This window comes from Eubalaena glacialis, chromosome 10 (genome assembly GCF_028564815.1).
Source record: "Eubalaena glacialis isolate mEubGla1 chromosome 10, mEubGla1.1.hap2.+ XY, whole genome shotgun sequence".
In the NCBI taxonomy this organism is placed as follows: domain Eukaryota; kingdom Metazoa; phylum Chordata; class Mammalia; order Artiodactyla; family Balaenidae; genus Eubalaena; species Eubalaena glacialis.
The window spans coordinates 108,272,173-108,300,129 of record NC_083725.1 but is presented as its reverse complement, the minus strand read 5'-3'; the positions used below and the strand labels follow the sequence as shown (position 1 = coordinate 108,300,129).

The 27,957-nt window shown below is 38.2% G+C and overlaps 1 protein-coding gene across 2 annotated transcripts in view; it reads right to left on the bottom strand.

Annotated features, from left to right (window-relative positions):
- CSTPP1 (centriolar satellite-associated tubulin polyglutamylase complex regulator 1) overlaps window positions 1-24,853 on the bottom strand; it is a 190,863-nt gene extending 166,010 nt beyond the window's left edge. For both annotated transcript variants that reach the window (XM_061201702.1, XM_061201703.1), the window contains exon 1: window positions 24,712-24,853. In XM_061201702.1, coding sequence (XP_061057685.1) covers window positions 24,712-24,757 — 46 coding nt within the window. In that variant the 5' untranslated portion in view covers window positions 24,758-24,853. The remainder of the gene's footprint in view (window positions 1-24,711) is intronic.
- Window positions 24,854-27,957: the final 3,104 nt, after the last annotated feature.

Below are 27,957 nucleotides of genomic sequence, written 5' to 3'. Positions count from 1 at the left end.
CCTGGTTTGTCATTTTCTGTTAACCCTAGTGCCGGCTGCTGTTTCGTTGAGGAATGAAGTCCCTAGACTATGTGGCAGTACATGTCCAGCCAGCTGGCCCCTGCACTGATGACATTACAATGCAAGCCATGTACTACCACTCAGGGACACGTGCTGCCAGGCAACAAGTCCAGTGTCTGACTTTTATACACCCAGCTTGCAAATCTACATTGGAAAGAGCCTCTAGACTAACCACTTAATATGATCTTGAGTGTAAGCATCACTGAGTAGTTCTCTGAAGATGGACTTACTAAGGACCAGCCCTCCCCAGTGAAATCTACAATAAGGCCTTAAAATAAATATAGAAAATTTAAAACCTTGTGAGGGGAAAGGTTTACCAAATACTTACTATGTGCCAAGCACTATACTATGTGCTTAACATGCGTTACCTCACTTAATCTTCATATCCACCATTTAAGGTAGATACTTATTATCCCCATTTTACAGCTGAGGAAATTGAGGTTTTTGAAGGTTATTCACTTGCCCAAGGTCACACAGCTAATAATGGCAAGCCAAGACTCAAAGCTGTCTAATGACAAATTTCTCTCCATTCTTTGTATTTTTCTCACCCCTTACTTCTGTGTCTTTTGTGATTGAAATCCAGCTTACTCTGAAAATATCACGACTATATTCATCTACTGCATGACCACTGAAGTGTATTACTCTTTCTCCATTTTAATCACTTGGAGTCTTTACCATTCATATTTTAAGAGTGAGCGGCTTTTTGTTAGGTCATGATAAGAATCTAATTAAAGCTGCAAATTCTTCCTCAAAGAAAAATGGATATAATTTAATATGTTGTGTATAATTTTAGAACATTCAAGAAGCTCCTAAGGCTCATCTATAGCTCCCCTGAGGGTTCATGGCCTACACGTTAAAAAAAAAAATCCAGCACCCAAATCTCTCTTCCTAGATGCACATGGTCAGTTTTCTTTCACAATGATGATCTATCAAATTCCAACCCGAAAATTCCTTGTCCTCCTCAACTTCTACTGAACACACTATTCCTCTTCACCAGGAAATGAAATCACTTATGTCCTTCCACAGATTGTTCCATTGGCCTCTCTTTTTGTACTTAACTTGGAATCAGTAGCCAGTCACTTTGTCACTATTCTCACCACTGCTCCTGAATTATAAAAGCTTAAGGAGTAGGAGGACTTTAAGATCGTATCATTCAACCCCAGTCATTTTAGAGATACAGAAATTGAAGTCATTCTTCATTCTTTTTACCCTTGATTCAGTGATAGAAAGTCCTTGGGCTTGCTCAAATGCATCCCTTAAGTTCTCCATATTTCCACCTATAACCACATGGCCAAAGTTTTTCTTTGTACAAACAAACAAAAGGAGGGGCTTCCGTGGTGGCACAGTGGTTAAGAATCCGCCTGCCAATTCAGGGGACACGGGTTCGAGCCCTGGTCCGGGAAGATCCCACATGCCGCGGAGCAACTAAGCCCGTGCGCCACAACCACTGAGCCTGCGCTCTAGAGCCCGTGAGCCACAACTACTGAGCCCTCACGCCACAACTACTGAAGCCCACGCGCCTAGAGCCCACGCTCCTCAACAAGAGAAGCCACCGCAATGAGAAGCCCACGCACCGCAACGAAGAGTAGCCTCCGCTCACCGCAACTAGAGAAAGCCCGCGTGCAGCAACGAAGATCCAATGCAGCCAAAAATAAATTAATTTAAAAACAAACAAACAAAATGAATCATGATAGCAACTGAATTATTTTCAAATATTTTTTTCATACTCCCTGAATGGACCTAGCTTTTTAAAAGTAATAGTCAAATGATATTATCCAGGTTTCTTTTATCCTACTGATAGTCCATTCAGGCCTCTGGTACCAATCATAATTCAGAAACAATTATAAAAAAACTGTCCTATAATAAGTGATAATAAGTATAATAAAGAAGGTATTAACTTTAATATAACACTGGGCTGAAAGATAATCTAAGTACTGATAATCAGATTACTGAATTATACTGAACTCTTAACTTGAAGACAACCAGATGAGGCAAATTATTACATGCCTTTATGATAAAAGGCAGAAAAAGAGGGTATTCTAGAAAAAGTAAAGAAGGAGGTTATTTCGGGGGAAAAAATGGCAAACCTCAACAGTACTGGAAACTTGGAGAACCAAAATATAATCATATCAAATGGATTTAAAAGAGCTGGTTGAATAAAATAAAAGCAGTTGTCTACGGAACATATGAGAGGGGGAAAAGGGTAAAATGTGACAGGGTGAGAACAATTCCTCTCAATGTATGCCTTATTATATATGTTTTGAACTATTACCTAGTCTATACATATATATATATAAAACATATATATAATAAACACATATTAATACTGTGTATGTATACACACATTCTAAAAAGATTGCAGGTTGAGACAATGTTGAATCTTATAACTGATATAGTATTATTAATGAAGCATTTATACAATAGGACTTTGATTTCCTCAGAGATGAGAAAAGGCTAAAGTAAAAGGAACTAAAGACATTTATAGATAAGAGGGTTCAAAATTAAACCAATATACCCCTTGTATTTCCTAGGGTTTTTCCTTTCTCATTTTTCTTTCCTTTTTTATTTACTTACTGTATTTTTCAAAAATTTAATGCTTTGACATTAGAAATATTGCTTTATACAAACATTGCCAAGTATAGAAATATACCCCTAGAATTTTCAGTTTTCCCTGCCCAAAGAACTTTGCTATCTCCCTAAGGAGATATACTCTCTTTGATTCCTTGACTAATTCCTCCAATCCCCAGTGATCTCCTTTTTCTCCTGAACTCCTATTACTTCTTACATAGCACTTGATTTCATACTGACTTAAAGTGTTCCACTTATTTCATCTGTGAGTATCCTCAACTAAATTACAATACAACTGAAGACATTCCTTTGTTTAATAATTATTTAATACCTAAGCATGGTCCTTGTCCTTGAGGAGTTTATTTACCATCTACTGGAGAAGCAGACATACAAATTAACAATGACAATATAGTATGATAACTGTTATAAAGGAGATACGTAAAAAATGTAAAGAGAAAGAGTGCCTATATCTGTCTGGGAGAAAGAGTGTTTCAAAGTATCTGAAAAAATTTTCCAGGTGAACAAGTGGAGGGAGGAGGGACTTCCCTGGTGGTCCAGTGGTTAAGAATCCGCCTTCCAATGCAGGGGACCCGGGTTCAATCCCTGGTCGGGAAACTAAGATCCCACATGCCGCGGGGCAACTAAGCCTATGCACTGCAACTACTGAGCCCCGCGTGCCACAACCAGAGAGAAGCCCGCGCGCCACAACTAAAGAAGCCCGCACGCTGCAATGAAAGATCTTGTGTGCCGCAACGAAGATCCCGAGTGACGCAACTAAGACCTGATACAGCCAAATAAATTAATTAATAAAAAAAAAAAGTGGAGGGGAGACATTTAACACAGACATATCAGCACATGCAGAAGCATCAAGATGTGAAAAGCATGGTAGATCTGGAAAGCTAAGAATAGTTGAGTATTGCTAAGAGATAAGCCCGGACAGCATCATCACCATAAAGGGTCTTACAAAAGAGCACAGATTTCAGGAAACCACTGAAGGATTTTGAGCAAGAGAGTGACAATCAGATTACTATTTCTGAAAGATCACTCTGGCAGCAGTGTGGAAGAACTGGAGGGAGAAAGATTAGAGGTACAGATAAGAAGTAGGGCAGTTGTTGAAATAGTCCAGGTCAGAGATAGTAAAGGCCTGAATTAGGGAAGTAGCAATGGGAATGACAGATAAAAGCAAAAGAGGAAAAATCAATGGAAGTTGGTAATTGGTTGGATATGAGAGGTAAAGGATGGGAGGGAATTTAGGATTATTTCTGGGTTCCTTTCTTGGGCATTTGGGAATATGATGGTTCCATTCACTAAGACCAAAATACAGGAAGAAAAGTCTGTATTATACCCCCTATGCATATTTTGCAGTATCAAGCATAGTGCTGAGCATACACATAATCAATTCATTCCACTGGCCAACTGGCTGTCTTGAAAAAAGGCCACAGAACCTTTTACTTAATGACCTCAACTGGTTACTCTTCTAAAGCTGGCATCAATCACCATGCATTGACATGATTCCTGGGCACAGGATAACTGAAATGGACTAATTTACCCAGGAAACAAGCAAAATGAAATAGGCAGCACTTACGTGAATGTGAGGTACGTGCGAGTGTGTGTGTATGTGTGTGTGTTGGGGACGGGGTCGGGGGGGCAGTTCATAACAGAAAACATCCATATATTTATATAATGCTGTGACAGAGACTGCTAGTTGCTGACTCTAGTAACCTTTTTCTCTAGAAACGTACTCCAATTTTTACCTGGGTACATGGCCACTGGCATAAAGATCACATTTCTCAGCTCCCCTTGCAGCTAGGCTTTAGTCATGTGATTAAGCCATAAAATATAAGCACAATATGGTGCGGGTCTTCTAGAAAGTCCTTAAATGGAACTAATTCAGCTGAAAGATGTCCCGTATTTACCTCAGAAGATAACAGAGCTACTTCAGTCCTCATGGATCATAAGGCAAAAGATGGAATCTATGGGTAGGATGTTGGAGTAAAAAGACCGAAACCTGAGTTCTTGATTACACCTTGGAGCATACCATATCAGCCGTGGACTGCCCATCTTCAGAATTCTTTTCCACAAAAGAGAAATAATCTTCTAACTCGATTAAACCACGTTATTTTAGGTTTTTCTATTGTATTCAGACAAACCTAATATAAACATAAAACATCCATGTATGTGCCCAAAAGTATAAATGAAGGGATCAAACTAACATACCAATCAGAAGGCTCATTGGCCCATCCATTGATTTAGGTTAGTGCATGCTAGGCTAGCATAAAGTGTTTCCAGACATTATGCTAGCATCTGAAGAGATGTACTGTTCTCTTCAATGCTGGACCATTGTTGTAAACACGGTAAGGTCTTACTGACTTTTGTAACTTGAACAGTAACATCTGTAATGCCCCTGAAAGTTTACTAAATACTTTCACATACATTATCTCATTGAACCTTGCAACCAACCTAGGAGTCAGATAAGGCTGGGATTATTCTCTCCATTTTACAAATGATGAAATTGCCCAAGGTCATTCAGTTTATAAATGATAGAGCAGAAACTTGAACTTTAATCTCGTAAGTGTAAACATAACCCACTGAATCACAGTGGATAATTCTTAGAGAAATTCTTAGAGATATTCAGAAAGTTTAAAATGACCATGATTAATAATAATTAATATGAACATAAATACCTTGATTGCAAAATAGATCGCAAATCAATATCTTAGTATTTCACAGAACTTACATAAAGACATTTTAAAATTAATTTTTCCATTTACTAACCGAGGAAGCATTCTGTTCAATTTTAGAACTGATGACAGCACCATTTCCTTTGATCCTGCATTTTCCACTAGAGAGGAAAATGAACAAATGAGGGGCGGCACATGAAGTAAGTAAGTAGCAAAGGGGAAGCAGAACTTCTCTCTAATGGCCCCTTCTCTTTGGACAGCCTAGGTCAGATTCCATCTAGTTCCTCCTGTTGGTGGTATAAGCCACTTCTACAATTGCTTCCAGAAATCTCTTACCAGGAAGTTTATACTGCTCAAATAATTCAACCCTTCAAGGAAAGGTGAACTGACCTTTAGTCCAGCTCTTAAACAGTGAATTGATCCCAGCCCTGCACTGCCATCCCACAGAGAGGCCCCCAGGCTAACAGCCTGAGCAAGAGGGTCTTGTTACATGAGCCCTGGTTTCTAATCCTTGTCTTATGGATGGCTCCATGGGGCATTATGCAAGGTATTTAACCCCCCTCCAAACTGAATTTTCCTCATTAGATTATGGGGGAGAAGGATACTCTCTAGAACTATTTGGAAGCCTGATTAAGCATAAGTGAACATTTTGCTTTTGTAACAGTTAATATAAATAGATATGGAGAATGAAATTACTGCATTCTCTTCTACTTCTCTGAATTTATACTTTGTCTTCCCAAAACAAAATGACTCAGTGCAGAGACTCATTAATGGACCTAGTTTAAGGAAAATGTTAAACTAAGGAGAAAGATATGAATGGTGCTAGAGGGAGAAGGAAAAGATCAAAGAAACATGACTTTCAATTTCACTTTCTTAAGATTATAAAAGCATAGAGCTGACAGCAACCTTATTAGGCCATCTAGTTTAATACTTGTTTAAAATTAGAAATCAATATTGTTATTGCATGTTAAAACATTACTTAAACACAGAATTCCTTTATCTTAAAATAGCAAGAATTTACATATCTGTATGGTCCCTTCTCATTTTCACCAAAATCCATAGGTTTATATTTGAGTTCTACTTTTTAAAAAAAATTTCTACATGCTTTTTCACACACACACACACACACACACACACACACACATAAAGTCTTCTTAGGAATTATTTAGTGATATAATAATATAATATTCCACTGTATTAATCTACCTCAGTTTGCTTCTGGATTATTTCCAGTTTTTTATTAAAAATAATGTAGCTATAAACATTTTTATACAATTTATTTTCTCTTTTGAATTACTTCCTTAAGATATCTTGCAGAAGTAGGGCTTTAGGATCAAAAGATATACTGATTTTTATGGCTCTTGTTATGCGTTGCCAAACTGCTCTCCAGAGAGACTATGCCACCTTCAAAAAAAGAAGACCAATTTCTTTGCAGACATCCCAGTATAAAGCTTTTTGTTTTAACTAACTCAAAAATATATTAATTTGCAAAGCTTAAATTATTGTTAATCTGAATATTTAGTTAGGTTATCTTTCCTCTTATATGGACTTTAAAATTTAATTGTAAAAGCAACACATGAATGTAACAGACCAATACAGAAGGGTATAAAGTAAAAAGTGAGGCTTCCTCATTTGTAAGCACTTCCTTAATTCAATTTCTCGGAGTACTCACTGTCAACAGATTGTTCTACATCCTTCCAGAACTTTTTCTATGTGTGATCATACATATATGTACAAACGTTAACTTGTTTTTTTACAAAATGTAACCACTTTGTACACATTCTGTAACTTATTTTGTCACTTAATACTTAACGTACATCTTTCCATATTAGTCTAACGCATTCTTTTCAACGGCTGCATGGTAATACCTATTATAAAAATATCATAATTTATTAACCATTCTCTTACTGATGGGCACGCAGATTGACTGTAATTTTTCACTTAAAAATTTTTAAAAGTGTTTTAACACTTTAATTCAACTAGAATTCATTGCAGCACATGGTATGAAGTGTGAATCTAAATTTATTTCTTCCATATTCCTTCCAATTATCTCAACTAATGAACTTTTCACATTATTTTGTTACACTTAGTTTGTCACAAATTAAATGGATATGTACTTTAGCATCTATTTCTGGGACCTCAGTTCTATTTTACTTGCGTATCTTTAGGTTAAAAACTAAGTAACATAATTTTGTAAAACTTTCTATGAAAGTATCGTAGTATACAGAAAAATATGAATTTGCACTTATAATCAGCACCCTAGAAAACCTCCTAGAGTCTCCTTCCAGCTGTAAGCCCCCCAAGGGTAAATACATAGACTAATTTTTCCTGTTTTGGAAATATGAAATCATGCAGTATGCAGTCTTTTGTGTCTGGCTTCTTTCATTCAACATCATATTTGTGAGGTTCATCCATACAGCTGTGAGTTCATTAATTCTCATTGCAGCATAATATTCCATTATTGAATATACCACAATTTATTTATCAATTCCCTGTTGACAGCATGTTTCCAGTTTCTAGTTTGGGCCTATTATGAATGGTGTCACTATGTGCACTCTAGCATAAGTCTGTTAGTAAACTTATGTCTGCATTTCAGTTGGTTCTGTGCCTTGAAGTACATGACTGGGCCATAGCATATGAGTATGTCCAACTTTAGTATATACTACCAAAGAGCTTTCCTGGTTTGCAGATGACCACCTTCTTCCTCAGGTGGTGAAAAGAGCGATTATCTCTCTTGTGTCTCTTCATATAATCCCATGATGAAGGCTCCACCCTCATGACCTAATCACCTCCCAAAGGCCTCACCTCCAAATACCATCACACTGGGGATTAGGGCTTCAACATAGGAGCAGGGCATAAGGACACTTTCAGGTGATGAAAATGTTATATATCATAACTGAGGTGATAATTACATGGCTATATACATATATCAAAGCTTATTAAATCTTACCCTCATAATTGGTGATTTATTGATGGTAAATTACACATCCATAAAACTGACAGAAAAAAGAAAGATGACAGTTTTTTCTGAGTTAATGACAAACTTTGTAATTTATGAACTATTTGTTTCTGAAAGCTCAAAAAAAATCATCAACTTGTTTGTGTACTTTTAGTTTTATTATTTAATTCTATTTTATATTTTCTTTGGTTTGATACTTTGCTCCTTTTCTAAATTCTTTAAGTATAAGCTTAATTACCTTTTTATTTCTTATTAATTTATAACAATAATTTTTCCTCAAAGTATTGCTTTTTGCCCATAGATTTTAATTGTGCTGGGATCAAAAAATAGTTTATTGTTATTTCTCAAATTTATTATCTAACACAGTTGTAAAGGAAAGTAATTTTTAAACTAACCTTGTGGTTAGGTAACTTTTAAATTATACTTTCATTATCTCTAATTTTATTTTATTATAGCTTGAGGATGCAATATATATAATTTCTACCTTTTATTAACCAAAAACTTCTTTGTATATGATAAATGTTTGCAAAAGATCCATATATTTTTTATTTCCAAATTTTCCCCTTTAGTCTTTTCCTAAATGTTCTAATTTTATCTTATTGTTTGTACATGTTGTTTGTACGTACCACATGACTAATGTATACATACCATTTCCTTAGTGATGATAAACACTGAATATTAACTTAAGCAAAAATCATAGTTTTATTGGAAGGCTAGGAGGAAGGAAAGTTAGAGGATATAAAAGCACTAAATCCATCATAAGAAGTCATTAGATAACATCTATAACTGAAAAATCAAGGAGAGTAGTTTAAGCATGTTACTTTAAAATATGTAGCAAAATATCAAAAGACATGGTGAAAAAATCTGTAAGTAGTCTTCTCTGAGGTGTGGGATTTAGAGGCGAGAAGTTTGAGTGGTATGGTACTATTGTGTTTTGTTAAAACTTTCATAAATCCATTTGACTGACAAAATTCTGTAGCTAATAAAAATATACATTAAATTAAACAATTTTTGTTCTATTTGGATTTTCCCTCTTTACCCATTATTTGTAACATGTTGTTTTCCTAAAAGTTTTTCAATCATTTCATCTAATTATTACTTTGCAATATTTTTGTATTTTTTTCTTTTAGAATTTACATAGTCAACTTTGTTCCTATTTATGTTCTTTGTTGCTTCTTTTTTCAAAGGATTTATTTATACATCCTTACTTCAAATGTCTTAATGCTGCTCAGAATTCTTATACTTGTCCCTAGTCAAGCTATCTTTCTTCCTTCCTACAGCAACTTGTTTCTTCTTTTCCTCAGCAATACAAATTTTCTTTGCTCTCTTTTATGCCTTTTACTTTTGTTTCCCTAACTCTAAGGAGATAACCTTGAATCTTACTTCAAAGACAAAGACGAGGTTAAGTGGTCAGGTAAAGAACATCAACTTTCAGCTCCATTTCTAAGCTTAACTCTGTCCTTCACCATTTTTACTTTCTGTCTGTTATTCAAATACAATTATTCCTTGTAGAGTCAGGGTTTCTTTCTTTTTCTTTTTTATTGATATATAATTGACATATTATATTAATTTCAGGTGTACAATATGACGATTCAATATTTGTATATATTGTGAAATGATCACCACAGTAAGTCTAGTTAACATCCATCACCACACACAGTTACAATTTTTTTTCTTGTGATGAGAACTTTTAAGATCTACTCTCTTAGCGACTTTCAAATATACAATACAGGATTATTAACTACAGTCACCATGTTGTACATTACATCCCCAGGATTTATGTATTGTATGACTGGAAGTTTGTACCTTTTCCCCACCTTTACCCATTTCACCCACCCTCCACCCTCCACCTCTCTGGCAATCACCAATCTTTTCTCTGTATCTATGAGTCCAGGTTTTTTAAAGATATTAAATATTACATACATATTAGTGAGATCATATGGTACTTGTCTTTCTCTAACTTATTTCACTTAAAATAATGCCCTCAAGGTCCATCCATGTTGTTGTAAGTGGCAGGACTTCCTTCTTCTTCATTGCTGAATAATATCCTTGTAGAGTTGTTTTAAAGCCATCTTAGGACCTGATTTCTCACCTGGGAATTCCTGCTAACTGCGAAAAATCTTACCTATAAGCTGCTTTCAAATATAATAAAATGTTTGTCCACACTAAATATAACAATAAAAGTGACATTATACTATGTTTTATAAATGTATAATTAAACATTTACCTATAGTTTAGGGTTCATAAATATTTTATAGGTATCAAATATTTTCAAAGATCTCAAAACAGTTTATAGATTAGGCACAATGCCTACAGTGCCCAATGGATAAACATAGCCCTGATTCCCACCTCCAAGAACAAGCTTGCTCCTCTGCCCTTGATCCTGGAATTCCCTCCCACCTCTTCTGAAAAAGCATTCCATCATTTAATCATCTTGTTCTTCTCTTGGATCCTCCCTCTCTCCTCTGCTATGGCTCTCTTTCCTTCAGCCTATAAACATACTCAAGTCTCTCTGCCACCTAAAAACTTAAAAACAACAATAAACTCTCCCTACTCTTGCTGTCACACCCCCTCCTCCTTCCCCAAGCCACCGAACTTCTGGAAACAAATCCAGCCTACCTATTGTCTCAAATCCCTCACCCTTCCCATTTGCTCTTCAATCCAGGAAAATCTGGCATCCTGCCACACTACTCCACTGAAACTTCGCACCTAATGCCACTAACAATCTCTTCTGCAGCTCTTATCTTATTTGACCTCTCTGAGACAAGTGATATTACTGAACACTCCCTCCATCTTGAAACTCACTCCTCCCCCAGTTTCTGTGGCACCACATTTTCCTTGTTCTTCTAAAACTCTCACTCTCAGTATAGGAAGATAAATATCTTTATTTATTGTAAAACTAGCTCTCTGGAAACAAGATTTAAGTTCCTACAATGGGTCCAACTCCCACTCAGAGAAGTTTTATTTGGCAGCAAAGTAAGCCCCAACACCCAGCAGCCAACACAACAGTAGAGAACTAAAACGCTAACATTCCATGTGCTCACTAAAGTGTAGAAAGGGACTATTCTGATCAGTTGGAAATGTTTACAAAGGACAGAGAAGTGTTACAAGAGAAATGACAGGAGACATAGAGTTAAGAAAGAAAAAAATAATAAAAAGGGAGCAACCATGGGCTTCCCTGGTGGCGCAGTGGTTGGGAATCCGCCTGCCAATGCAGGGGACACTGGTTCGAGCCCTGGTGCGGGAAGATCCCACATGCCGCGGAGCAACTAGGCCCATGCGCCACAACTACTGAGCCTGTGCCCTAGAGCTGGAGTGCCACAACTACTGAAGCCTGCGCACCTAGACCCTGTGCCCCGCAACAAGAGAAGCCACCGCAATGAGAAGCCCATGCACGGCAACGAAGAGTAGCCCCTGTTCACCGCAACTGGAGAAAGCCTGCACACAGCAATGAAGACCCAACGCAACCAAAAGTAAATAAAATAAATAAATTTATTAAAAAAAAAAAAAAAGGGAGCAACCAAGTTCAGTAGTAGCATAAGGCAGAAGAGTGGAGAACACGGACAAGGGATAAAATACTCTGTACTTAACAGAGGTAGAGGTAGGGGAGGAAAAGTCAAACACCCACTGATACATCTGTGCTTCGCTTCTGAATAAGGGCAAGCACCTACTAACAACACACATACCAGGTATGGCAGGTTATTGTTTGCACACCCCAAAATATGTGCTCCTATTCTTCTTACACACAATTGTCTGGTTGGACTTCAATTCCCAAGCTCCTCTGCAATTAGCAGGGGCCTTATATTAAGTCCTCACCTATGAAATGTGAGCACAAGTGATGTTTGCAACTTCTGCCTTACTTGCTTAAAAGGTGTTTGCCCTGGACTTGTTCCTTCCCCTTTTCCTTTCTATAACTGGAAATGGCTACAATGGAGGCATCCTCAGAAACCATGGGTTTCAAATGGCATGGCTGCCCTGCTAACCTGAAATCCTATGATGGCTTCCTAGAGCAGATCCTGCCTTCCGCATCCTGGACTCAGGTTAAGTTAGAGAGAAATAAAGTTCTCTCTTGTATGAGCCATTGCACTGGAGGGGGCAGTTGTGGTGGTGGATCTTTTTATAACAGCTGCTCAACCATCACCCTGAGATCAGTGGCACAAAATCACCTAAAGTACAAAACCTCAGTATACCTCAACACCTTACTGACCAAGTAGGAAACATTAGTCTGGAGAGAGGGGAGTTTTGAGCATAGGGGGAAGTTCTTATCATTAATTAATAACTATGAAGTCAGATTTAACTAACATTCATTGAATGGCACCCAAACCACTATATTTGGAACCAGAAGTACTAGAGTCAAATCTTAGCTCCACCTACTGCTATCTATTATATATAAACGTTGGAAATTTTACTTAAGTTCTCTGAGTCCCCGTTTCCTAGCATCCACCCTCATGAGTAAATGTCATAACACATCTACAGTACAATATAATAAATGATGTCTCAAATAATGACACCACAACATAAAGAAATGTTAAATTTTGTTCTATTATACCAGAGAATCTGGGGAATATATCATATATTCTGTAGACATTTCTGTTAAAATATTAAGTTCTAATCCTTCAATCCTTGTGAACTGAATAGGAAAGAGGGCCTTGAGAAATCAGACCTAAAAGCAAAGTAGCTAACAACACAGGCTCTAGGGTCAGATAAACTTCATTCAAGCTTCACCTCCACATTTACTAACTTGGTGACCTTGGGCAAGTTACATAACCTAAATCTCAGTTTCCTCATGGAAAAGTGAGGATCAGGCTGGTACCTACCTCACAAATATCTTGTAAGGACTGAATGAGATTGCTGTCTATCTCCAGTCCTCCTGTATATGAGAACGACTCCAGCTGCCATACCAAGAACATCTATTTGAATATATTTCCCACTTAAGACAGTATTTGGGGGGCTGGACTTACTTAGAAGCTGGAATATTATCTCTGTATTTAAAAAAATGTAAGAGAAATAATCTCTGCTAAGGATTTAGAATTTAAATGAAATAGTGTTTCCCATTTAGTGTCATCTAATAGAAAATTAAATCTGGGAAGTGAGGTTACCCAAGTGTTACTATACTTGGAAACAACAGATGAAATTTTAAACTTGAAAATTACATGAGGGGGTCTTCTCAGGTTTTGTTGCCTAAAACCTTATGAAAATACCAACAAAAATGGAAGCAGAGATGTTAGTGATAATTTTGTCAATTAAAAAATATAAATTCTCTTCTGGTGTCCCTTCTCCTCTAAAGATAATAACCAAAGCTGGTTTTATTACTTGGCTGAGTTTAAGAACTTTCCAGTTAGGGAACTCGATGTCAGGTCCTTCAACAATAATTATTTTCTCTTAACTACTAAGAAATATGATAAGAAAAGTTCACAATGTGAGACAAAACAATCACTTCTTTTCCTTATGAGTTTGTTTCTTTAGAAACATGAGATCAAAACCAAATATTTACTGGAAGAACAAAGGTCAAAACAGTCTCTACCTATGTCCAGACATGGCAACAAAAATTAGCAAGACTCAGACTTCCCTGGTGGTGCAGTGGTTAAGAATCTGCCTGCCAATGCAGGGGACATGGGTTCGAGCCCTGGTCCAGGAAGGTCCCACATGCCGCGGAGCAACTAAGCCCATGTGCCACAACTACTGAGCCTGCACTCTAGAGCCCGCGAGCCACAATGACTGAGCCCTCATGCCACAGCTACTGAAGCCCACACGCCTAGAGCCCATGCTCCGCAACAAGAGAAGCCACCTCAATGAAAAGCCCACGCCCCACAACGAAGAGGAGCCCCCGATCACCGCAACTAGAGAAAGCCTCCACGTGCAGCAACGAAGACCCAATGCAGCCAAAATTAAATTAATTAATTAATTTTAAAAAAATTAGCAAGACTCCAAAGACTATCCATAGGCATAACCTTGAAAAGAAAAAAGGCAGGGCCATTCTTCCTGAAGACCTAACCTATTTTCTTCTCCCTGTATAGTCACTATCCTCTACCATGCCAATCCTTGAAGACAAGGCAAAAGATTGATGGCACATATAAGACTTTATAAGTTAATCATATGTTTAAATATCAGGTTTGGTGGTCTAGAGACTATCAAGAAAGACAATCAATTTTAGGTCTCATTAAATAGTTTACTTTAAGATACTTGACATATATTAATTAATTCATCCTCTCAACCCCCTATGAGGTAGCTTTTATCAACTCCATGTGTTGGGGAAATTTGATGAAGGAGAATAATAATGCTATTTTCTATTTACAAAATACCTTTCTTATAAAGAGCTCCACATGTTTTATCTTCTCAGTCTTCTAACATTCCTGTGAAGTAGGTGGTAATATTACCTTTTCCTTTCTTATAGGTAAAATGCTAGGGCTCAAGGGGCTTAATGACTTACTCACAATGGTAGCTTGTATTTTATCCACTAACTAGAACATACTGCTTGGGATTAACACTAGACTATGGACTCAAGTCTGAACTGCACATAATTCAAAAGTGTCAAGCTTCTAGTTTTCTCTACAGCCATCTTTCAACACATCACATTCCAAAAAAGAGTGGGGTCATGCTTGCTGTTTAAGCTCATGTGCTCACTGTTTATAAAGCTTATTATCATTTCTCTAAATTGCACTATTTAAGTTTTGTCTAAATGCCTGAAAGCTAAATTATTTTTTGTTTACTCTCTGTGCACTAGCATTATAAATGATGTCATCAGGAATGTACAAAACTGTTAGACAAAGCTGCAGGGCCAATGAAAGCAACTCACTTGGGCAAGAGTTGCTTCTTCTTCTCCCCCCACCCCCCGCCCTCCTCCTTTTTTGAAGTAGGCATCACACAAAAAGATGACTCATTAAGCCCAAAAGAGTTGACTATGCCATGTAAGGGCTTCTTATGCAGCCCTCCACAAAGAGACCTGAGTGGCAGCATAAGGCCTCCTCTTCTGTGCATTTTCCTCCAGGCAGAATGTGCATTTGTGTGGCTACATACACAATTATAATCTCCCCTGAAAAGCAATTCCTTCCATATGACAGGCTGAACAGTGGCCTGAGTGCTAGCCTCATGTTGCCTGTGCAGTTAACATACTGAAATAGCAGACACGTTTAATCTCTCCTTTCTGAAAAACTAAGATAGGACAGAAGAAGCGAAGCTGGAAAGAAATCCACACAGAGAGAAAGGAAGCCAGCCCAAGCGCCCAAACTCACTTTCTCATGGGCTGAGCTTCTTTGTGTGTTGCCTACTTACGTGTCAATTTGCAGGACTTTAGGGCATGAGAACCATGGAGCCGAGTGGTTCTGGCAGCCTCTCCATTTGACAAGCAAAGCCAGAGACATGCGGCCTTTTGGTACATTTCACATTCAAAAGTGTTATTGTTTCAAGCATGCCTATTTTAAAATGTATAATTTTCCCATTTAGTGCACATGTTATATGTAAGTTGGCCACAGGAGGAGTTCTGCCACATGATCTTTAAAAAAAAAAAATGGCAATGGCTCTAATGGAGCCCCATCCCTGCCAGATACCTCTGTTTACTGTGGGGGGCAGTGGGCTATCCCAGGTGAGAGAAGTCTGAATTTAACAAACACCTGATATGAAGGCCAGGGCACAAACAGATTTCTGTCTTAGATTACAGAAACTGAAGCTTGTGTTTTACCACAATTACCTGTAATCTCAGGGCCAGATAATAGTATTAACAAGACCTTGAGCTACACAATAGGACAGCTGGAAAAAGGCTCTTACTCTCTCCAAAGAACAGTGCTTTTAAAAAGCTAATTCAATGAAGAAAAAGAAAGGGCTCTGAAAGTGCCTTCTCAAACAATATTTACCTTTACTCGTTCCTGCTAATCAAACAAAACTTAGTCAAAAGCTTTTATGAAAAATACATTGGATGATTTCAGCAGTAATTACTTTGTTTAAAGAAAGGTGCTTAAGAGAAAACATAGCTAATGGGATTGGTAATTTGGTAAGTTCAGATGTGTTTGGGAAAATCCCTCCTCTCTTTGATAAATCATTAAAATTCTGCTCAGATAAATGTGTTTTGACTTGAAATTCCAATCATAGAATGAGCAATTTCGTAAGGCCCGTAGGGAAGTAGTGCAAGGGCATCCCAACACAGTGGACCCAGGGATTAGTTGACAAGGGTAATTCCAGTCTTAAAGCATATTACTCTGCCCAACTGAAGATGGAATCTCAAGGAGATGCCCCCAAATTGTATAAAATTTCCTTCCTTCATAAAATATCATTTTAAAAAATGAATTAAATCTTACTGTTGTGTAACCGAAACAAAGAAAATATGGTGTCAACCATGAAATTAAATTTACTCATTTAGCAAACATGGTATTTATGCAAATAATAGTGATCCCCAACTTTGGGACAGTATTCAGAGGAAAGATTTTAATCAGTCATCCTTTTTTTTTGTCAATGGAAGAAGGAGAAAAAAAGCTTAGTGTCTCTCACACAGTAGGAATTCAATAACTATTTGTTGAACTGGAGTCCTTTCTCTCATCTGAAAAAAAAAATTATTTTGCTACTTAAGGCAGACTATTCATTTAACAATTGCGCACTTAACTTGGGCCAAGCACTGTGCTAGATTTTGGAGGTACTGAGAGAATAAGCCTGCCCTTATGCCTTACATTCTAGTAAGAAACAGACAGTAACAAAACATACAAATAGATAAATAAAATAATTGTGATAAGTGCTACAAAGGCTATAAACAGGATAATGAACTAGAGATAAGCTAATGGCTCATTTTGTCTCTTCTAATCTACTATTATCAGTTTTTAAAACTTTAATTACCTACTCAGCTTCCTAAATTTACTCATTCAGCAAATGTGGTATTTATAACAAATAAAAGAGATCCCCAACTTTTGGACGGCATTTGGAGGAAAGATTTTAAGATTACTTGAATATATAAATGATAAGCAAAGTAAGCAATTTACAGAACCCTAGAATTTAAACCCTAGAGTAACACTGACATCACCTGCAATCAGTTACCGTGGAGAAATGGGGATGGGTAAGGGTCAACAAACAATGTGCCTTAGAACTCACTTGCTCTTTTTTCTCCCCAGCAAAAATATTATTAGGGCTTCCCTGGTGGCACAGTGGTTAAGAATCTGCCTGCCAGTGCAGGGGACACGGGTTCGAGCTGTGGTCTGGGAGGATCCCACATGCCGTGGAGAAACTAAGCCCATGCGCTACAACTACTGAGCCTGCGCTCTGGAGCCGCGAGCCACAACTACTGAGCCCACGGGCCACAGCTACTGAAGCCCGTGCACCTAGAGCCTGTGCTCCGCAACAAGAGAAGCCACTGCAATGAGAAGCCCGTGCACCGCAACAAAGGGTAGCTCCCGCTCGCCACAACTAGAGAAAGCCCACGTGCAGCAATGAAGACCCAACACAGCCAAAAATAAATAAATAAATAAATAAAAATTTAAGAAAAAAATTGATTACATTTATTAAGTAGTTTACAGAATTCTTAGAAAGGTGAAAGAAACAGAGTCTAGGCTAAATTTCCAGGAACAAATCCCAAAGTCACATCCCAGAACTGGGCCACCTAGGGAACTGCTGCCCCTGTCATGACAATTTGTTTTTTTGCTTTTGGATGAATCCTGATAAGCAAACTTATTTTTGTTTGAATATAATTAGTGAATCTTCCAAACCCAACCCTATGCTAGGAAACATTGCTATTCACAATAAGTCAACAGAAATACTGTTAGGACCTTAGAGTGCTTGGGTTGTTGCAGAAAGAAAAAGAAATATTACAGATGTTACGCTGACTTCCTAAATCTTTGGAAACTAGGTTTATAATATATAAAGCTGGTCACTTAAAAACAGTAATGAACGTGTTCACAAAACCATCTCTTTCTTCTTCCCCCCTTCCCCTTCCTTTCTTTTCTTCCTAATTGTTCCTTTCTTTCTTTCTTCCGGAATACCCTCTCTATATAAAGCAAAGCATGAATATAAAGTGTTTCTCCCTACAGGAAACTTATGCCAAAGATGGGAGATGGGAAATAAGTGTCGTTATAGAGCGAGTGAACTGTATTACAGTATGCAGGTGTCTTGGCGATTTCCCAGTTTGGTCGGCACTTATTAACACTGTCACTTTGTGTTACAGTCATTTATGAATATGTCCCATCTCCCATCTTTGGCATAAGTTTCCTGTAGGGAGGAACACTTTATATTCATGCTTTGCTTTATATAGAGAAGGTATTCCGGAAGAAAGAAAGAAAGGAACAATTAGGAAGAAAAGAAAGGAAGGGGACGGGGGGAAGAAGAGAGGAAAGAAATGGTTTTGTGAACACGTTCATTACTGTTTTTAAGTGACCAGCTTTATATATTATAAACCTAGTTTCCAAAGATTTAGGAAGTCAGCGTAACATCTGTAATATTTCTTTTTCTTTCTGCAACAACCCAAGCACTCTAAAGTCCTAACAGTATTTCTGTTGACTTATTGTGAATAGCAATGTTTCCTAGGATAGGGTTGGGTTTGGAAGATTCACTAATTATATTCAAACAAAAATAAGTTTGCTTAACACGATTCATCCAAAAGCAAAAAAAGAAAACTGTGTCTGTCAGTAAGACAAGTAAATATCATGTGCTATGATATCAGCAAATGCAAAAAAATAAGATTAGTAACACTTAATAATCTTCAACATAGAAAGAATCATATGTCAGAACCTTTGTCAAGGCTTGAAAAAACTGTATCAACCTCATGACTGGAAGGGACTATATCAGTGACTGTTGGATGTTGTCTTAGTCCAGGTACTCTGAGAAGCAGGCAACAAGACAGGATCAGACATGCAAGAGATATACTGAAAAGCCCATGAGGGAAAATGGGGAGGGAACTGGAAGAAGCTGGGAGAGCTGACAGACCACAATGCAGGGTTGACCCTTGTAAAGAAGAGCGAGGGAGTGAGAGTATTAGACTGCAGTGCAGTGGGAGTCCTCAAGCCAAAGTCACCATCAGAGGAGTCACACTTCTCATAAAAGTGGGTCTTCCCCACCCAGTCATCCGCTGGGAGCAGCCTGAGGGAAGGGTGATCTCAATGTGAACAAGGTGTTGGATTGAGAGCTGGGGTTCAGAGTTAATTACCCTCCCCTCCACATAATAGGGGATCTGAGAGGCACAATTTCATGGCTGCCACAGATGTATTACACATTTTTATTAAAATGTAGGAGTAATAATAGCAGCTAATATTTATTGAGCACCTACCCAGGTGCTCTAGAAGGAAAGGTGTCTTACTCATCTTTGTGTATCCTCTTTTTACAATGTAGATACAATGTAGCAGCCAGGCATTGCTCTAAAAGCTTACGTGTATGAGGTAAGTACATTTTGCATATCAGGAAACTAAGGCACAGAGAGGTTGAGTAACTTCTTCAAGGTCACACAGCTACACAAAGTACATAGATTATTGCCATTAAAACTCTCCTAAATGGTTTATTTTTAGAAGTTATCTTCCTTATTGCCTGCCTTTGAGAGATGAGTCCAGTGGCAAGCGGGAACTAGAATTTTACTATTCCCTGATCCATCCTGGTTCCTAGGATGCCCCCTCCTGGCAGAAATGTTAAATTAAGCCCTTGGAGTCACCTGAACTTACTCCAGAATCCATGCAACCATTATAAGCAGGTCTATGCAATAGTTGGAGCCTCATTGTTGGAGTTGCTCAAGGTATTCATAGCATGGAGTTTAACAATGTGGACTCTGGAGTCAGACTGCTAGATTAGAATTCTGCCTCTAGGACTCACTAACTAGTTATTTAATACCTTTGTGCTGCAGTTTCCTCATATGTGAAATGGAGATAAAAATTGAAACTATCTTCATGTGCATTAATGTTTATAAAGCACATAAAATGTTACCTGGTACATAGTAAGTACTTAATAAGTCTTAGTTATTGTTGTTAGCGGCTCACATTTGGGGGACCCTAAGGTCAGATTATTCATATTCAATTTAACACATATGTATGTATAAAGTGTCTATATTGTGAAAGGTAGGTATACAATGATGAGAAAGATACAATTCCTGTTTTCAGGAAACTGATTTGCAACTAATGAACTGTTTAAGAACTCCATTCTTAAAAGGGAAGCAAGGATCACTGCCCTTTACAGGCAATAGATATTTTGGTTTGTTTATTTTTATTTTCTTGGTAGAGAGGAAAAAACAGGCACGGAATCCAATAACCCTGGATTTGAATCCCTGCTTTTATGTATCATCACCTATGTGACTTTGTACAAATCAATTAGCCTTTCTAAGCCTCAGTTTCCTTATTTGTAAAATGAGGAGACGATATTAATAACCACTAAATAGGACTAATAATAATACCTACCTGTATGGTGGTTGTGAAGATTAAATGAGTTAAGGCACAGTGCTAAGCATAAATGAAGTGCTCAAAAACTATAGCTTAAAAGTAACTATCCAGTTTATTGTGATTCCTCTAAAACTATAGCCTCCAAAGGAGAAAGACCATCTCTGATTTACCTGGAGTTATCTATTATGCCAATCCACTACCAGTCTTAGTGAGAATAAGCAGTATCCATAGAAACAAAAGAGGCAAATTACGCATGAGTGAAAGCAAGCACCTCACCAATTTAGGTGGGGTAAAATAATAAACCTCACACCCTCATGCTTACACTCAGGTCAGCACGTAGGTAGTGTGTTTTGCAAACCTGGGACCAGAACAGGCTGCCCTTCAGCTCTAGAGAACTCTCCACACCCAACCAGATACACAGACACACCTCAGCCTCTGGCAGAACCTTCCAATAAGTAGCTTTCATAAAGTGGAAACCTTTCAAGGGCTCTATATTTATTTCATCTCCTTACCAGACTCTCCTCTCTCTATTCACGCCTGGGCATTAACATAGTTCCTATCACTCCATTCTGATGACTGCAGGCATGAACATCATGGAGTCAATTCTGTAATGACGATCTTAAGATCCTAAGCCATTCCAGGCCATGATTACAGGTTCCTAATCCACAAAGTCAGCGGGGAATGGATCAGTTTACCCAACAGGATGAAAGACTGTTTTCTTCACTAGTACTCAAAAAGGCAAATATAAGCCTTGGCTAGCAGGTAGAAAGGAAAATCTATGGATATTCACTGAATAGGTAGCTATCCCTGTCATTTATACCATAATACTAAAAAGAGGTCTCCAGACACACTTACCAAGGGATATTGAGCTTTCACTTTTCTGATGCACTGAATACCTAGAGCTTTCCTATCTGTGCAATTTTCTTTTTTCTATGTGTATTTTCTTCTCTAGGTCTACACATGTGACTTTATAATTTGTTTAAAAAAAAAAAAGAAGAAGAAGAAGGAGAAGGAGGAGGAGGAGGAGAGGAGGAGGAAGAAGAAGAAAAGCCAAGCCAAGCCAAAAATAACCTCCGTAGGTATTTAAATTTTCAAATCAGAAAATATTTTATTAAATTAATCTATAAGGGGTGATTTTCAGTGGTCATTATATTGAGGGTGAATGCTTCAAAACAGCAACAGCATGCCTCTAAAAGAGACCAAACTGTAATGGGCAGGGTTGTTCTCAACTAAAGACAAATGCATTTCAGCAGAGTTGTATGGTCTGAGGAACCATGAGGAAGCCAATGAGTAGTATGACCCTGCTTAGGGCAGTATGAATGTCCAGATGGTGAATGGGACAGGGAGTTAAGGCACTTAAATATGCAACAGAACCTGAAGGAGGTTCAATAATCCAGGGTTCAATAATTAGATAAGTGGTTGGACACTGAAGCTTTTACAACCAACCTGAAATTTTGATTCTGTTTATAGATTCATTATCAACATTGCCACTGAATTAGTGGCTGAAAAAAGCCACTTATGGAGGGACCACCAACTTCTACTCACCAAAGCACCAGTATATTAAATATGTAAAGCCTTTGAGGCATATAATTTAAATATGTTAAGACTTCGAGGCAAACATCCAAGGAACTGAACAATAGACTAGGCTTTTCAAATATTTCATAGATTCATTAGTACTGAGTAAATAAGATAAAATACATAAAATCCTTAGCAAAAGTCTAGGCATTGCTAGTCATTGATATTATTATTCATTGGATGCAAAATTATCTGTGATATAACAATGCTCTTTATATATATATATATATATATGTGTATATATATATATACCTTTCAAAAACCACACAGCCCTTAAACCTGGTGAAAAGATGCTCAACTTCAGAAAAGAAATGTACATTAAATCTACCCTGGGACTATCTGTCACTTAACAGGTTGAAAAAATCTGATGGTTTGAGTTTGATATACTTTGTTGGAAAGACTATGGGGAAACAGGCATACTCTTACATTGCTAGTGCAGTGTAAAATGGTACAACCCCTGTGAAAGACGATTTGGCAATATCCATCAATATTTAAAATGCACATGTCCCTGACCCACCAATTTCACTTTGTGGAATTTATCCTTGCAGATATACTAGCAATGGCACAAAATTACAGGTTATTCAGTGGGGTATTTTCAGTAATAGCAAAAGGCTAAAAACAGCATGTGTACCAATAGAGAATTGGTCAAATAAATTATTTAAAATACTATGTAGCTAAACATTTTTTTTAAAAGAATGAGAAAGCTCTCACTGACACAGAAATCACTCCGAGATATATTGAATGAAAAAAGTATATTCTCCCTTATATATATAATAAACTAAACTCTGGAAGGATACACAGGAAGCCAATAATAGTGGTTACTAGTGGAGGCTGAGGATGGATGGAAACTGGCAGATGGGGGAAAAGGGTTGGAAGAGACTTTTCATTATAAACTTCTTTATGTTTTTTAACCTAGTTTCCATATTACTAATTCAAAAATTTAAACTAGAATTGTTTTTCATTAAAAAATGTGTATAGTACATCCATACAATTGAATATTATTCAGTGATAAAAAGAAATGAACTATCAAGCCAGGAAAAGACATGGAGGGACCTTAAACGCATATTGCTCAGTGAAAAATGCCAGTCTGAAAAGGTTACTTACTCTATGACTCCAACTATATGACATTCTGGAAACGTAAAACTTTAGAGACAGTAAAAAGATCAATGGTTGCCAGTGGTTGCGGGACAGAGGAAAGGATGAATAGATAGAGCACAGAGGATTTTCAGGGCAGTGAAACTATTCTGCATAATACTATAATGGTTGATACATGACATCGTGCATTTGTCAAAACCCATAAAACTGTACAACACAAAGAGTGAACCCTAATGTAAACTGTAGATTTTGGTTAATAATAATGTATCAATATTGGTTCATCAATTGTAATGAATGTACTATATTAATGTCACATGTTAATAACGGGAAGCTCTGAGTGAGACAGAGAGGGAGTATATGGGAACACTCTATAATATCTGCTCAATTTTCTGTAAACTTAAAATTGCTCTAAAAAATAGTCTATTAATTTTTTAAAACGTGTGCATACATGTATGTATATACACACACAACATACATATATCCTTTTTTCATCCAGTAAATGCCTTACACACTGAAGGTGTTACAGTGTGTGTAAAGTATTACAGCCACAGCCTTAATGGTCAACAGCTCAAGCTCAGGAGTGGGCAAATTAGGTTCTGATCCTAGCCCTACCATTTTATAGCTGTGTGGCCTTATTTGTGCAAGTCACCTCTTCAGCCTCAGTTTCTCCGTCTGCAAAATGGAAGAAAAACACAGTCTCCTCCTGGGGCTGTTATGAAGATTCAATAAAGAATGCACGTAAGGGCTTCTCTGGTGGCGCAGTGGTTGAGAATCTGCCTGCCAATGCAGGGGACACGGGTTCGAGCCCTGGTCTGGGAGGATCCCACATGCCGCGGAGCAACTAGGCTCGTGAGCCACAACTACTGAGCCTGCGCGTCTGGAGCCCATGCTCCGCAACAAGAGAGGCCGCGATAGTGAGAGGCCCGCGCACCGCGATTAAGAGTGGCCCCTACTTGCCGCAACTAGAGAAAGCCCTCGCACAGAAACGAAGACCCAACACAGCCAAAAAAAAAAGAATGCACGTAAAATGCTTAGCATAGTGCCTAATGTAAAAGAAATGCTCAAAAATGTTAGTTGCCGCTATAACGGTTAAATGATTGTTCACAGAATGACTGATTTGGCACTTCAAGGTTCCAAGGTTACTCCACTGGCAGCATATCAGTAATACCCCCAAAGGCCCCTCAATTCTCAACTCCAACCTAGCCTTAGGGCACAATCCACACTGTCTTAGCTCCAGCGGGTACACTTCAGCATTCTTTACTCCCCAGATGCTGTTTTCCTCCTCGCTGGGCCTTCCAAGTTCAGGCCCTGGACCGCCCCCATCCCGCCCCTCCCTAGCCCACCCTACCCGTTCCTACTCAGACCTCGCCCCGGCCTCCTCCCCAGACCCTGGCCTAATTCGTCTGCACTTCTTTCCTTCCCCGAAGCTGAAGGAAGCGCCTACCCAGATACTCGTAGTCCGGTAGGGCTAGGCGTTCCGGACTCAGCATCCTTTGACCAGGGTAGCTTCAGAGCTCCAGCTCTCCCGCTTCCGGCACCCAGGTCTAGGGCTCTCTCTGTTGCCATGGCACCCACGCGGCGGGAGGAGAGGCTAGAGGCGGAGGGGGTGCCACGCAAACAGTCTCCGTATCGCAACGCCAAGCTGGCCACACTAGTTCCGGGAGCTGTCTCTTCGCGGCGGTCATAGTTTGTTTGGACTGCCTTTCTTGAGGCGTTGGTTTTAGAGGAATTTGAGGTGGAGAGTTCCTTTGAAACCATCATATTTCCCGGTGTCGAAAAATTATTGCCAGCCCTCCATATACCCGCAATTTCTGAATTTCATAACTACTCCTGCTTTATACAACTGTTATCCTAAATCACAATAATAGCTCCCACCCCTAAATTCCCATAAACATTTACTATCCCATTACCTATTTTTATCTCCTTATTATTTATCATCTTAAATTACTACAAAGTGCTTTCACGTGCGTATATCTTGGCTGCTTCTTGAGGTCAGGGATGTGTCTTTTCTGCCTGTGACAAGGCTGGGCATCCAGAAAGTGCTCATTAAATCCTCTATGACTTCATTGACATTTCCTCTCAAATTCCTCTTTATCTTTATAGCCCCTCCTTCTACTTCTATCCCTTACTATTTGGTACCCTTCCCAAGTGTCTTTTCTTTTCTTTTCTTTTCTTTTTTTCTTACGAAGACACTTCACTTCTTGGGGGCATGGGATTCACAAACAAGGACACCTATTGGATTTTTTCCCTTATATCCCTAATTGTTCACTTTTCCTTTAAGAGGGGAGAGCGTTCATTGGTTTTCAAGTTCCCAGATATCTGGATATTTCGCTTTTTGCACCTCTCCACGCCCAACAACGGGTTAGTGGTGTGTACCACTTGTCACAGTTCAAACATAGTAGAAAAAGTCACTCTGTCCTCACTTTTTTAGTTAGCTCTCCCCCCACATGAGGTGAGGTTTTGTGGAAAGAAAGAAAACAAAAATCATTCTATCAAAGGAATGACTGGGAAACCAGTGGACCACCTACACTGGGAGAAAAAGGAAAGAGGAGGTTCTTCTCTTTGTGTTCTGAGTGGTCTATTCTTAGCCTTCTCCAGCAGAAGCTTCAAACCTCCTAATTCTCCCTTTCCCTTAAAATTGTATATGTGTCTCATTTCTAGGCTCCTGTGAGTCACTCTGAGTTTGGATGTGGTAAGGATAAAGGGACAGAGCCGAACTCAGAGCAGCATTTATTATCTTGAAGTAATAAGTTAACTAATTTGGTATTTGATGTGAAGTCCTGCACATAATAAAAAAAAATATTTGCCTTCTACCTCCACCCTTGCCTCCCACCCCCACCCCTACCCCATGCACCTTGAGAGTTATGGGAGTTTCATAACTTTCACACCTGTGGCTTTTTACTATATTATTAATAAAGTAATAGGATGGTAATTATTAAGGATTACAATTTCATTTTATTTCCAAGCAACCTGAAGCTATTCTCAGATCATTTCATTTGTCCTCATAAAACTTCCTAATGCACTTCTCCCTTTTCTAAGTAGGGAAACCGAGGAACATGTCAGGAAAATGACTTGTCTAGCATCATCCAGCCAGTCAGTGGGAGAGCTGGAACTGGATCTCAGCGATCTCAACCTCCAGGCTAGTGGTCTGACCGCTAAACCACACAGCCTCTTTTTTTAGGGTTTGTTGGCTTGGGTTTTATTTATTTATTTTTCTTTTTGCTCTGCCCTGCCAGCAACTGGAAGCTCCCAGATAAAAGAAGAGAATTTTGAGTCCAGGCTGAACATTTGACATCCCCTTATTTGTGGGGCATTATCCTGGGACTCAGAGGGTGCTGCTGTTGGGGTCTGTGTGGTGGAGCTGGGAACCAGCCCCAAGAATACAGCTTTGTTTGGGCATTAACCCATTTGCGGTTATAATAATGATAAGTTTCAGCACCAGTGGCGCCCGACTGTTAATGACTCAAAGAAAGCTAAATAAGAACAAGATGTCATCTCTGGAGCAATTTGTAGGTTTTTCCTACAGCTCCATCCCTTCCATAAAAATCCCAAGGGCCCTTATATTTAAAGTCAGTCTTCCACGCAATATCCTAAACAGTCTATTGAGGAGGAAGACTTAGAAAAGGGCAGGTGGTCGCTAAGCTAAGGCTTCAAGAAAATTTGGGGTTGCACAGAAATAGCAGGTAGCCTTTTTAATGGTGGTGGAATTACTGCTTACATTTTTCTTCTTTATACTTTTCCATACTGTTAAATTTTTTCTATAATAGGCATGCATGATAACCTGAAGACAAACAAACAATAAATGAGTGGCTTAAAAATCTTAAAAAAATTTTTTAGCAGAAGTGATGACATTCCATACAGTGTTTGTTTTTCCCAAGAAGGAGCCATTACTTTTAGATTTCTCTTCTGCCGAACATTACACAAATAGGTTTTGGCAACTGGTCAGTAGTGAAGGAAGTTTTTCAGTGAAACATACACAACATCAGGTCTTAAGAAAAGGGGAAATACACAAGAATTGTTAAAGTCAAGTGTATTTCTGTGACCCTGTGGAATGTTAAGAAAAGAAAAACATGTCAGCCTTCAATTTACATGTGCTTTTCAGGTTCTTAAATTATCATTACATATGTCTGAAATTTTTACCTAAACAAATAATCATCCAGATAGACCAGTAAATCAGAAATCAACTCCACAATCCTGAAAATAAGCAAGTATTATGAAATTGGTCAAAACATAAAGAGTGCTTGAGATGTGACAGTACTATTGCATAAGGAATGGAAACATCAAACTCAAAACAATAGGAAAAATACCCACAAAAGAGGATATGCTGAGACACCAATTTATCAGATTATAATTTCTAATTATAAAGAGAAAATTAATAGACCTCTCTGGCTCTGCAGAGGACCTATGAAGAGATTGATAGGGAAGAAAATCCTCCCTGGAATTGAAAACCACAGAAGAGCAAATATAAATGTACCAAATAGTTTTAAACTTCAAGGAAACAATAGAAAGAAAAAATGCAGTCTGCCTTATCCTTACAAAGCAGGTTCAAGAAACTAGGACAAGCTTTTATCAACTCATCAAGCAGAAAGATGCTAAAGGCGAAGTAGCTACTAAGAAATGCAGGTCATGAAATTCATGCTGAGCTACTAGGCTCTTCTTCAAAGACTTATCTTCCATAAAAGCAAAGCAG